Source organism: Scyliorhinus torazame, chromosome 31 (genome assembly GCF_047496885.1).
Source record: "Scyliorhinus torazame isolate Kashiwa2021f chromosome 31, sScyTor2.1, whole genome shotgun sequence".
NCBI lineage: Eukaryota > Metazoa > Chordata > Chondrichthyes > Carcharhiniformes > Scyliorhinidae > Scyliorhinus > Scyliorhinus torazame.
In genome coordinates this window covers 14,889,134-14,901,724 of record NC_092737.1, presented here as the reverse complement: position 1 = coordinate 14,901,724, position 12,591 = coordinate 14,889,134, and the positions used below count along the sequence as shown (strand labels likewise).

Genomic DNA, 12,591 nt, shown 5'->3' with positions numbered 1-12,591 from the left:
CCCTTTGGCCCATCACGTCTGTGTCTGGTCCCAGTCCTGAAATCTGGGGAGTAGCACTGGATAACTCCCCATTCTGAAATCCAACCATTCGCCACAAATCTATATTTTCCGTCCCTGAGCCAAATCTGCATTCATTCTGTTATTGTCCCATTTATCCAATAGGTTTTACCACTGTGAACATCCTGGGAGTTATTTGAATTATACTGGAAATGAACAAGTTACGGTGAACCTTTTAAATTGCTTGTAGGCCTCAGTTGGAGAATTAGGTCCAATTCTGAGCATCGTGTTGGAGGAAGTTATGGAGAAGGTGCCGAGGAGATTCATTTGGAATTTGGACATGTGGGATTTAGGTTAAAAGTAGGTCCTGGAAACACCTGGGGGTGCGTGCCTTTGAGCAAAGCAGATTGACGGGGAGAATAAAGAGAGGTTTTTAAATTTATCAAGCGATTTGATAAGGGCGAATAAGGAAAAGCTGATTTACAACAATTGAATGATCAGTAACCACAGGTTTTGAAGTTAAGTTCATTGTGTGGAGAGCCAGCTGTGAGGGGAGAGGGGTGATTCTTTTGAAGTAACAGATTGTTATGATCTGGAACATGTCGTCTGAAAGGCCAGTGGAAGCAGGTTCAATCGGAAGATCCAAACGGAATTCGGATATCTGCTTAAAAGGGAGAATAGCAGGGCTGTGGAGAAAGAGTAGAGCAACAGGAATACTGCCTGAGCTGGCAGAGGCACGATGGACTGAATGGCGTCCTTCTGTTTGATTGGATTCTATGAGCTTCCATTTCTTACTGTGGGTTGGCTTTTATTTAAAAGCAAATGGCCCCCAAAAATCCTGGAAGTCTAAAAACTTGAATTACGAGCCCGGACCGGGCCCCAACAGTAGCTCGGTTACTGGACAGAAACCCCAATATTTTATTTAAATTTTGTAAGACTGCGAGGAAAGGATTCCTTGCTCCATAAGACCATAAGACATAGGAGCAGAATTAGGCCACTCGGCCGATCGAGTCTACTCCACCATTCAATCGTGACTGATATTTTCTCATCCCCATTCTCCTGCCTTCTTCCCATAACCCCTGATACCCTTATTAATCAAGAACCTATCTAACTCTGTCTTAAAGACACTCAATGATTTGGCCTCCACAGCCTTCTGCGGTAAAGAGTTCCACAGATTCACTACCCTCTGGCTGAAGAAATTCCTCGTCGTCTCAGTTTTAAAGGATCGTCCCTTCAGTCTGAGGCTGTGTCCTCTGGTTCTAGTTTTTGCAACAAGTGGAAACATCCTCTCCACATCCACTCTCTCCAGGCCTCGCAGTATCCTGTACGTTTCAATAAGATCCCCCCCCTCATCCTTCTAAACTCCAATGAGTACAGACCCAGAGTCCTCAACCGTTCCTCTTGACAAGTTCTTCATTCCAGGGATCATTCTTATGAACCACCTCTGGACCCTTTCCAAGGCCCCAAACACATCCTTCCTTAGATACGCAGCCCATATCTGCTCACAATACTCCAAATGGGGTCTGACCAGAGCCTTATACAGCCTCAAAAGTACATCCCTGGTCCTGTATTCTAGCCCTCTTGACATGAATACTAACATTGCATTTGCCTTCTTAACTGCCGACTGAACTTGCACATTAACCTTAAGAGAATCATGAACAAGGACTCCCAAGTCCCTTTGTGCTTTTGATTTCCGAAGCATTTCCCAATTTAGAAAATAGTCTAAGCCTAAATTCCTCCTTCCAAAGTGCATAACCTCACACTTTTCCATATTGTATTTCATTTGCCACTTCATTGTCCACTCTCCTAGCTTGTCCAAATCCTTCTGCAGCCCTTTGCTTCCTCAATACTACCTGCCCGTCTACAGATCTTTGTATCATCTGCAAACTTAGGAACAGTGCCTTCAGTTCCTTCTTCCAGGTCATTAATGTATATTGTGAAAAGCTGTGGTCCCAGCACAGACCCCGGAGGCACACCACTAGTCACCAGCTGCCATCCTGAAAAAGACCCCTTTATCCCCACTCTCTGCCTTCTGCCAGTCAGCCAATCCTCTATCCATGCCAGGATCTTACCCTTAACACCATGGGCTTTTAACTTTTTTAGTCTCCTATGCAGCACCTTGTCAAAGGCCTTCTGGAAATCTAAATAAATCATGTCCACTGGTTCTCCTTTGTCTAACTTCCTTGTTACCACCTCAAAGAACTCTAACAGATTTGTCAGACACAACCTCCCTTTGACAAAGCCGTGCTGACTCAGTCCTATTTTACCATGCACTTCCAAGTACTTTGCGATCTCATCTTTAATAACAGACTCTAAAATCTTACCAATGACTGAAGTCAAGCTAACCGGCCTATAATTTCCCGTCTTTTGCCTCGCTCCCTTCTTAAACAGGGGGAGTGACATTAGCCACTTTCCAGTTTTCTGGGACCCTTCCTGCCTCTAATGATTCCTGAAAGATCATCACCAATGCCTCCTCAATTTCCTCAGCTATCTCTTTTAGGACCCTGGGGTGTAGTCTATCTGGTCCAGGTGACTTATCCACCTTCAGACCTTTCAATTTCCCCAGAACCTTCTCCTGAGTAATGGTCACTGCCCCCTGGTTCTCCTGGAGCTCTGGCATCCCACTGGTGTCTTCCACCGTGAAGACTGATGCAAAGTGGGCCCCGCTCGCGGGCCAGGCCACCGTGGGGGCACCCCCCGGGGCCAGATCGCCCCACGCCCCCCCCAGGACCACGGAGCCCGCCCGCGCCGCCTTGTCCCGCCGGAAAGAGAGGTGGTTTGATTCTCGCCGGCGGGACAGGCATTCCAGCAGTGGGACTTTGGCCCATCGCGGGCCGGAGAATCGCCGGTGGGGGGGGGGGGCGCCAATCAGCCGAATATCCGGTGACGGAGAATTCGGCAACCGGCGGGGGCAGGATTCACGCCAGCCCCCGGCAATTCTCCGACCCGGCGGGTGGTCGGAGAATCCCGCCCCTGTTCTACATCTATCTCCCCTCAATTTAAAGCTATGTCCCCTCGCGCTAGACATCACCATCCGAGGAAAAAGGCTCTCATTGTCCACCCTATCTAATCCTCTGATCATCTTGTATGCCTCAATTAAGTCACCTCTTAACCTTCTTCTCTCTAATGAAAACAGCCTCAAGTCCCTCAGCCTTCCCTCATAAGATCTTCCCTCCATACCAGGCAACATTCTGGTAAATCTCCTCTGCACCCTTTCCAATGTTTCCACCTCCTTCCTATAATGTGTCGACCAGAATTGCACGCAATACTCCAAATGCGGCCGCACCAGAGTTTTGTACAGTTGCAACATGACCTCATGGCTCCGAACCTCAATCCCTCTACGAATAAAAGCTAACACACCGTACGCCTTCTTAACAACCCTCTCAACCTGGGTGGCAACTTTCAGGGATCTGTGTACATGGACACCGAGATCTCTCTGCTCATCCACACTGCTAAGAATCTTACCATTAGCCCAGTACTCTGTCTTCCTGTTATTCCTTCCAAAATGAATCACCTCACACTTTTCTGCATTAAACTCCATTTGCCGCCTCTCAGCCCAGCGCTGTAGCTTATCTATGTCCTTCTGTAACTTGTAACATCCTTCTGCACTGTCCACAACTCCACCGACTTTAGTGTCATCTGCAAATTTACTCACTCATCCTTCTACGCCCTCCTCCAGGTCATTTATAGAAATGACAAACAGCAGTGGTCCCAAAACAGATCCTTGTGGTACACCAATAGTAACTGGACTCCAGTCTGAACATTTCCCATCAACCACCACCCTTTGTCTTCTTCCAGCTAGCCAATTTCTGATCCAAACTGCTAAATCACCCTGAATCCCATGCCTCTGTATTTTCTGTAGTAGCTGTTAGAATCTTTAATTTGAAGGGAATCTTAACCTGCCGAACTACGCCAAGTTTGGGGGAAGGTTAGTTGATGAATCAAAGTCCTGGCGCAATAAGACAAGTTGTAAGATTTGTAATATTACTAGACTATACCAAGTTGTTGGATTCCTAGTATTATTCGACTGTGTAAAGTTGAAGGAATTTATATCATTTCCACTATTCGGTTACCAGTAGCACTTTGCGAATACTGGGACTCAGCAGAAATTTAAGTTAAAACTTCTCAGGTGCCAAAAATAATTGTTTTATTTGTAGTTGCTTGATTACAATTTGAAAGTCGTTTAAAAGGCAATTTGTAGACAATTCAAAGCTTTCAGAGAATTACAGACATTATCTTTTTTGCTTAGGCAGACAGCTCGAAAGTAACTTTTAAAAGGTCAAAGTCTGGAAATGAAACATGAAGAGAGAGAGAGAGCTAATCTTCAGCTAAACTCAAATTCAAAGTCAAAAGCAGACTAACAGACTGACAGAATCAAAGACAGAAAGACAGAACCCCAAAAGACAACTCAACACAACACAACAGAAAGACAAAACTGACTAAACTAACAGAAAGACAACACAACAACACAAAGGCTCACTAACAGAAAGACTAAGAGAATTAAAGACAGCAATTAAGGACAGACAACACAACAACACGAACAGAACATAACACAAAGACACTACAGAAAGACTAAAATGGCGGGCGGAAACTTTTCAGTTATACATTTTCATGTCTGTCTTAAGTCATCTAATCACACCCCAATATAATCCTAATTGGTTTGGGTTAGACTCAAACACATTTGATTTGATGGCAAGCCGTCCATCTTCAATGTGCAACATCAGCTTTTAATTGTTTCATGTCTACATGTTATGGAATGTGATATTCTGCTAATCTTTACCAGCAATAGACTGGTTTTAAACTAGCTTGGCTAATGTAACAATGGAGACTTCATATCGAGAAAGATTGAGTAAAATATATATATGATTCAATGCTCTTACAAACTGCATTGGACACCTGTCACCTCATTGCCATGGAACTCAGTCCTTGTCCTTGACAATTAGCACAAGCAGTGTCAAATTGTCTTGCAACTGTGCTGTTTTAATCTATGATGGAATTTTATGCTGTTTCATGTATTGAAGACCTAAATTTATGTGTACTGAAATTCTCATTTTTAAATGAGTATTTAAAACTAGGGCTTAATATTTATGCTTAAACAGCTATCTTTTACCTATACTAGTTGTATTCAAAATACCTGGCTTCTACAGTAGCCTACCGTGGGGAACCTTATCAAACGCTTTACTGAAATCCATATATACCACATCAACTGCTTTACCCTCATCCACCTGTTTGGTCACCTTCTCAAAGAACTCAATAAGGTTTGTGAGGCACGGCCTACCCTTCACAAAACCGTGTTGACTATAGGGCAGCACGGTAGCATTGTGGATAGCACAATTGCTTCACAGCTCCAGGGTCCCATGTTCGATTCTGGCTTGGGTCACTGTCTGTGCGGAGTCTGCACATCCTCCCCGTGTGTGCGTGGGTTTCCTCCGGGTGCTCCGGCTTCCTCCCACAGTCCAAAGATGTGCAGGTTAGGTGGATTGGCCATGATAAATTGCCTTTAGTGTCCAAAATTGCCCTTAATGTTGGGTGGGGTTACTGGGATAGGGTGGAGGTGTTGACCTTGGGTAGGGTGCTCTTTCCAAGAGCCGGTGCAGACTCGATGGGCCGAATGGCCTCCTTCTGCACTGTAAATTCTATGATAATCTATGATAATCTCTAGTCAAATTATTCCTTTCCAGATGATTATACATCCTATCTCTTATCAACCTTTCCAAGACTTTGCTCACAACAGAAGTAAGGCTCACTGGTCTATAGTTACCGGGGTTGTCTCTACTCCCCTTCTGGAACAAGGGGACAACATTTGCTATCCTCCAGTCTTCTGGCACTATTCCTGTAGACAAAGATGACTTAAAGATCAAAGCCAAAGGCTCAGCAATCTCCTCCCTAGCTTCCAGAGAATCCTAGGATAAATCCCATCCGGCCCAGAGGACTTATCTATTTTCACACTTTCCAGAATTGCTAACACCTCCTCCTTATGAACCTCAAGCCCTTCTAGTCTAGTAGCCTGAATCTCAGTATTCTCCTCGACAACATTGTCTTTTTCCTGTGTGAATACTGACGAAAAATATTCATTTAGCACCTCTCCTATCTCCTCGGACTCCACGCACACCTTCCCACTACTGTCCTACTCTTACCTTAGTCATTCTTTTATTCCTGACATATCTATAGAAAGCTTTAGGGTTATCCTTGATCCTACCTGCCAAAGACTTCTCATGTACCCTCCTGGCTCTTCTTAGATCTCTCTTTAGGTCCTTCCTAGCTAAGTTGTAACTCTCGAGCGCCCTAACTGAACCTTCATGTCTCATCTTTACATAAGCCTCCTTCTTCCTCTTGACAAGTGTTTTGACTACTTTAGTAAACCACAGTTCCCTCGCTCGACCACTTTCTCTCTGTCTGACAGGTACATACTTATCAAGGACACGCAGTAGCTGTTCCTTGAACAAGCTCCACATTTCCATTGTGCCCATCCCCTGCAGTTTTCCTCTCCATCCGATGCATCCTAAGTCTTGCCTCATCGCATCATAATTGCCTTTCCCCCAGATATAACTCTAGCCCTGCGGTATATACCTATCCCTTTCCATCACTAAATTAAACGGAATCGAATTGTGGCCACTATCACCAAAGTGCTTACCTACCTCCAAATCTAACACCTGTCCTGGTTCATTACCCAGTGCCAAATCCAATATGGCCTCGTCTCTTGTTGGCCTACCTACATACTGTGTCAGGAAACCCTCCTGCACACATTGGACAAAAACGGACCCATCTAAAGTACTTGAACTATAGCGTTTCCAGTCAATATTTGGAAAATTAATGTCCCTCATAACAACTACCCTATTGCTTTCGCTCCTATCCAGAATCATCTTTGCAATCCTTTCCTCTACATCTCTGGAACTTTTCGGAGGCCTATAGAAAACCCCTAACAGGGTGACCTCTCCTTTCCTGTTTCTAACCTCAGCCCATACTACCTCAGTAGACGAGTCCTCATCAAACGTCCTTTCTGCCATCGGAATACTGTCCTTGACTAACAATGCCACCCCTCCCCCTCTTTTACCACCTTCCCTGAGCTTACTGAAATATCTAAACCCCGGCATCTGCAACAACCATTCCTGTCCCTGCTCTATCCATGGCTCCCAAATGGCCACAACATCGAAGTTCCAGGTACCAACCCATACCGCAAGTTCATCCACCTTATTCCGGATGTTCCTGGCATTGAAGAAGACACACTTTAAACCACCTTCCTGCCTGCCGGTACGCTACTGCAACTTTGAAACCTTACTCATGACCTCACTACTCTCAACCTCCTGTATACTGGAGCTACAATTCAGGTTCCCAATCCCCTGCTGTACTAGTTTAAACCCTCCCAAAGAGCATTAGCAAATTTCCCCCCCAGGATATTGGTACCCCTCTGGTCCAGGTGTAGACCATCCCGTTTGTAGAGGTCCCACCGACCCCAGAATGAGCCCCAATTATCCAGAAATCTGAAACCCTCCCTCCTGCACCATCCCTGTAGCCACGTGTTCAACTCCTCTCTCTCCCTATTCCTCTTCTCGCTAGCACGTGGCACGGTTAACAACTCAGAGATAATAACTCTGTTTGTCCTAGATCTAAGTTTACACCCTAGCTCCCTGAATTTCTGCCTCACATCCCTATCCCTTTTCCTACCTATGTCGTTGGTACCTATGTGGACCATGACTTGGGGCTGCTCCCCCTCCCCCTTAAGGATCCCGAAAACACGATCTGAGACATCACGGACCCTGGCACCTGGGAGGCAACACACCAACTCTCGTTCCCACAGAATCTCCTATCTATCCCCCTAACCATGGAGTCTCTAATGATTAATGCTCTACTCCTCACCCCCTTCCCTTCGGAACAGCAGGGACAGACTCTTTGCCAGAGACCTGTACCCCATGGCTTACCCCTGGTAAGTCATCCCCCCCAACAGTATCCAAAGCGGTATACTTGTTACTAAGGGGAACAACCACAGGGGACCCCTGTACTGACTGCTTCCTCCCAGCCCCTCTCACCGTCACCCATCTATCTTTATTCTTTGGAGTAACTTACTTCTACCATAACCATTCTCTCCTTTTCTTTCTTTTCCAATTTCTTCAGCTCTATTTCTTTCTTTTTATCTTTTTCCTGCTTTTCTAATAGTTTAATTTGTAATTGAATTCTAGCTAATTCTAAAGATTCAGGCTGTATCTCTAGCAAATGTAAATGCTGAGCTATTGCTTGTGTTATCTCTACCTTCCCAATCCCTTCAAATAAAGTCAACTGCAGCTTGTTCATGAAACTCAAAAGTTTTGATTTAGCCACCCTTTGTAAACCAGCCCGAGTGACCACTTCAGCACCCAGGATGATTTTTACTACTGAAAGAACCATCTCCAGTCTCTCCCTATTTACATTTCAAAACCTGAAAGAAAACAACTATTCCACGCACACCCATTGTCTTTAAGTTCAATAATCCCTAACCGAACAAGGGATTAAGATCCCGGACCAGCCCCCAATTTTATAAAGATCCCAAACCAGACCCCGGCAGTAGCCACAATACTGGACCGAAACCCCAATAACGTTATTTTAATTTAGTAAGTCTGTGAGGAAAGGATGCCACACTCCAGGAGTGATTTCATGCAAATATAGGGATATGGTATTTTAAAACAAACTTTATTATTAACACAGTATTAAAATATCTTTAACATCAAACAACAAATAACTCTCAACAATCTCTGATATAATCAATACACTGACACAATAACCCTTAACTGCTATCTTTATTCACACTCAAACAACATAACAATATCAGCTCTCAATCTACTTTTAATCACAGTTAGCAGACCCAGGGATACTTGTTGCACAGTGATATTCTTTGAGACTGCTTTAAGAGATAGACCTGAACCCTGTCAGAACAATGCAGGATCTGTAGCTGAAGTCTTCAGAAACTGTCTTCATGGTTTGACTTTCAACTCCCAACTGAAATTAATGGCTTCTTTTCAAAATGCCTGGTTCTTGAGCTCCTGCCATTAGACAACACCTTTGCAAGCTGAAGTACAATGTATCTAATTAACCCCACAGGAAACTATCTTAATCCAAACAAAATTGCATTAGCCCAAACTTTTACGATGCTTTAATTGCATTTCTGGCTCCCAAAAAGCCCAGCTGCCTTGCAAACCTGGATTTCCTAAGATGCTACTGCAGCTGTCATACACATTCTAACTCAGGCTTTTAACCCTTTCTGCACCAAATACATATAACACAATAGATCTGGAATCCCAACAATCATCACACCTCGAATTCTAAAGCAAAATTGCCAAATCTATACCCAGGGCACCTACACTTCAGTCACTCATTATTATTCCATTTGTGTTTCCAGTGCATCAGCTCAGTGTGAATCCTCCCTGTGTTCCTCTCTAGAACATAGAACATAGAAAATACAGCACAGAACAGGCCTTTCGGCCCACGATGTTGTGCCGAACCTTTGTCCTAGATTAATCATAGATTATCATAGAATTTAATCTCTCTATTTTCAGATCGGTCTGGGATCTGCTCACATTGTGGATGACGGACACACAGCCCTAATTGAACTGGTTAAAGTAGCTGCTTCAGAGTGGGGCAAAGGAGTTGGCCGCTTGCTTCACAAAAAGTGTATCAAGCTGATGAGAGCGATGTCCCCAGAGGTTCAGAAGCAAAGTTTTGTCACGGCGCTCAAGATCTACAGAGGATATCGTGTTTTAAGCAAACAGGTACAGTTTGCGTGCAGTTATACTCGCACACCAGCTATGTTTCACTGTGTCACACTCCTGTCTCTGAGCTGTAAGGTTCTGGGCTGGTGTTCCTATCAGAGATGGAGCATAAAAACCAAAGCTGCTACTCGCAGCGCAGTTCGGAGGGAGTGTTGCACTGTCAGTGATGCTGTCTTTTGGATGAAGTGCACTGATTTCCCAAGTGTCTGATCAGTTGAGTGTAAAGGTTCTCATTGCACTATTTCAAAGGATCTCAGGATAATAGAGTGCAGAAGAGGACCATAGACCCACCGAATCTACACTGAGCATGAAAAACACCTGACCTGCCGATCTGATCACATTTGTCAGCACTTGGTCCATAGCCTTGAATATTATGACGTGCCAAGTACTCATCCAGGTACTGTTAAAAGGATGTGAGGCGGGGACCTCCGGTAGCGGCCATGTCCGGATAGGTCGTGCACACGGCAGCTCCCACCGACATTTGGGCCCTTTAACGGAGCTGTAGCGGCACTTCGGCGGTGATTCCCAGCGTGCAAGAGACGCTGGAGAGGTTCCCCTCACTGTTGCATGGAGGGGACCAGGAGTGGGGCCGTGAAGAGAGCAATTGCGGGGAAGCGAGGGGAACGGGTCCGAGAAGACAAAATGGCGGCCGGCGCTGACCAAGCAGCGTGGGCCCAGTGGTCACGGGAGCAGCAGGTGTTCCTAAGAAGCTGCTTCGCAGAGCTGAAAACGGAGATGCTGGCCCCCATAAAGGTCTCCATGGAAAGGATGGTGGAGATTCAGAAGGTCCAGGAGAAGGCAATCCAAGAGGTGGAGAGAAAGGTATCTGACAACGAGGATGAGATCCTGGGCCTGGCGGTCAGGGTGGAGGCGCATGAGGCCCTGCACAAGAGATGGCAGGAGAGACTGGATGACCTCAAAAATAGGTCTAGGAGACAAAATCTGCGAATTCTGGGCCTCTCTGAAGGTGCGGAGGGGGCGGATGCGAGCGCTTTTGTGACCACAATGCTGGAGACGCTGATGGGCGCGGGGGCCATCCCGCGGCCCTTGGAACTGGACGGGGCGCACAGAGTCCTCGCGAGGAAGCCTAGGGCGAACGAATCGCCGAGGGCGATGGTGATAAGGTTGCACCGCTTCACAGACAGGGAGCGTGTCATGCGTTGGGCAAAGAAGGAGCGGAGCAGTAAGTGGGAGAACTATATACCAGGACCTGAGAGCAGAATTGGCTAAGAGGCGTGCGGGATTCAACCGGGCTAAGGCGGCCCTCCACAACAAAGGGTGAAATTTGGGCTGCTGCATCCGGCGAGGCTTTGGGTAACGTACCAGGACAGGCACCACTACTTCGATACGCCGGACGAGGCGTGGACATTTATTATGCATGAAAAGCTGGACTCGAGCTAAAGGACGTGGGTGAAACGCCTTGGTGGGAATGTGTAACCGGGTGTTGGCCTAATGTAAGATTGGTAGTAGAATGTAAGTTGCACGCTTTCCTTTTGTGTTTCTTTTTGCAGGGGGCAGGTTAACGCCCGGGGTGTGTCTCTTGTTTCACGGGAAGAATGTGGATGGCTGTCGCTCTCTTACCCTCTGGGGGAGGGGAGGTTGGGGGCCCGAAGGAGGAGACAACAGTAAGATTTGGGATAGAGGTGGGAGCGGCCGGGGTCAGCATGGGCCAGCTGACCTACGGAAGCGTAATGGGGGGAAATCAGTGTTAAGTGAGTGCTTGACATGGGGGATTGGGATTGGGGGGGCTGGGGGTGGGGGGGGGGGGGGGTGGGGGGATGGGGCGCTGCTTTGCTGACTGAAGGGGAGCCAACTTTTGGGAACAGATGGAGAGTCGGGTTGGGGGGCCTCCGGCGGGAGGGCTTGTGCGAGCGGGGGGCGCGGGCCCGTGGCTGGCCGAGAAAGGGAAATAGCTAGTCAGCAGGGGGAGTTAACCCCCCGTCCAGGCTGGTCACGTGGAATGTGAGGGGTCTGAACAGGCCGGTCAAGAGGGCTCGCGTGTTCTCGCACTTAACGTGAACGTCTATGCCCCAAACTGGGATGACGTGGAATTCATGAGACGCATGCTGTGTAAAATCCCGGACTTAGAGTCAAGTAATTTGATAATGGGGAGGAACTTTAACACCGTCCTGGATCCGGCGTTGGACCGGTCTAAGTGCAGGTCGGGAAAGAGGCCAGTGGCAGCCAGGTCCCTGTGGGATTTCATAGATCAGATGGGGGGGCGTGGACCCATGGAGATTCGCGCGGCCAAGGGCGAAGGAGTTCTACTTTTTCTCCCATGTTCACAAAGTGTACTCTCGGATTGACTTTTTTGTGTTGAGCAGAGCGTTAATCCCAAGGGCGGAGGGGGTTGAGTATTCGGCCATTGCGGTCTCAGACCATGCCCCGCACTGGGTGGACTTGCGACTAGGGGCGGAGGGAGGGCAGCGCCCTCTCTGGAGATTGGATGTGGGACTGCTAGCGAATGAAGAAGTGTGTGGGCAGATAAGGAGGAGCATCCAAAACTATGTGACAACAAACGATACAGGGGAGGTAACAGCAACAACGGTCTGGGAGCCCATGATTGCAGTTATTAGAGGGGAGTTAATTTCCATTAGGTCCCATAGAGAGAAGAGGGAGAGGGTGGAGAGGGAGAGGCTGGTGGGTGAGATACTCAGAGTAGATAGGAAGTATGCGCCGGAGACTGCAGGCGGAGTTCGATCTGCTGACCACTGGGAAGGCGAAGGCACAGCTGAGGAAAGTTGAAAGGGGCAGTCTACGAGTATGGGGAGAAAGCAAGTAGGATGCTGGCGCACCAACTTCGCAAGAGGGAGGCGGCCTGGGAAATTGGGGGAGTTAGGGATAAGGCAGGTAA

The 12,591-nt window shown here is 47.1% G+C and overlaps 1 protein-coding gene across 1 annotated transcript in view; it reads left to right on the top strand.

The window, feature by feature from the left end:
• LOC140404703 (histidine N-acetyltransferase-like) overlaps window positions 1-12,591 on the top strand; it is a 37,714-nt gene that overhangs the window by 10,982 nt on the left and 14,141 nt on the right. The window contains exon 4 of the mRNA XM_072493378.1: window positions 9,525-9,737. Coding sequence (XP_072349479.1) covers window positions 9,525-9,737 — 213 coding nt within the window. The remainder of the gene's footprint in view (window positions 1-9,524; window positions 9,738-12,591) is intronic.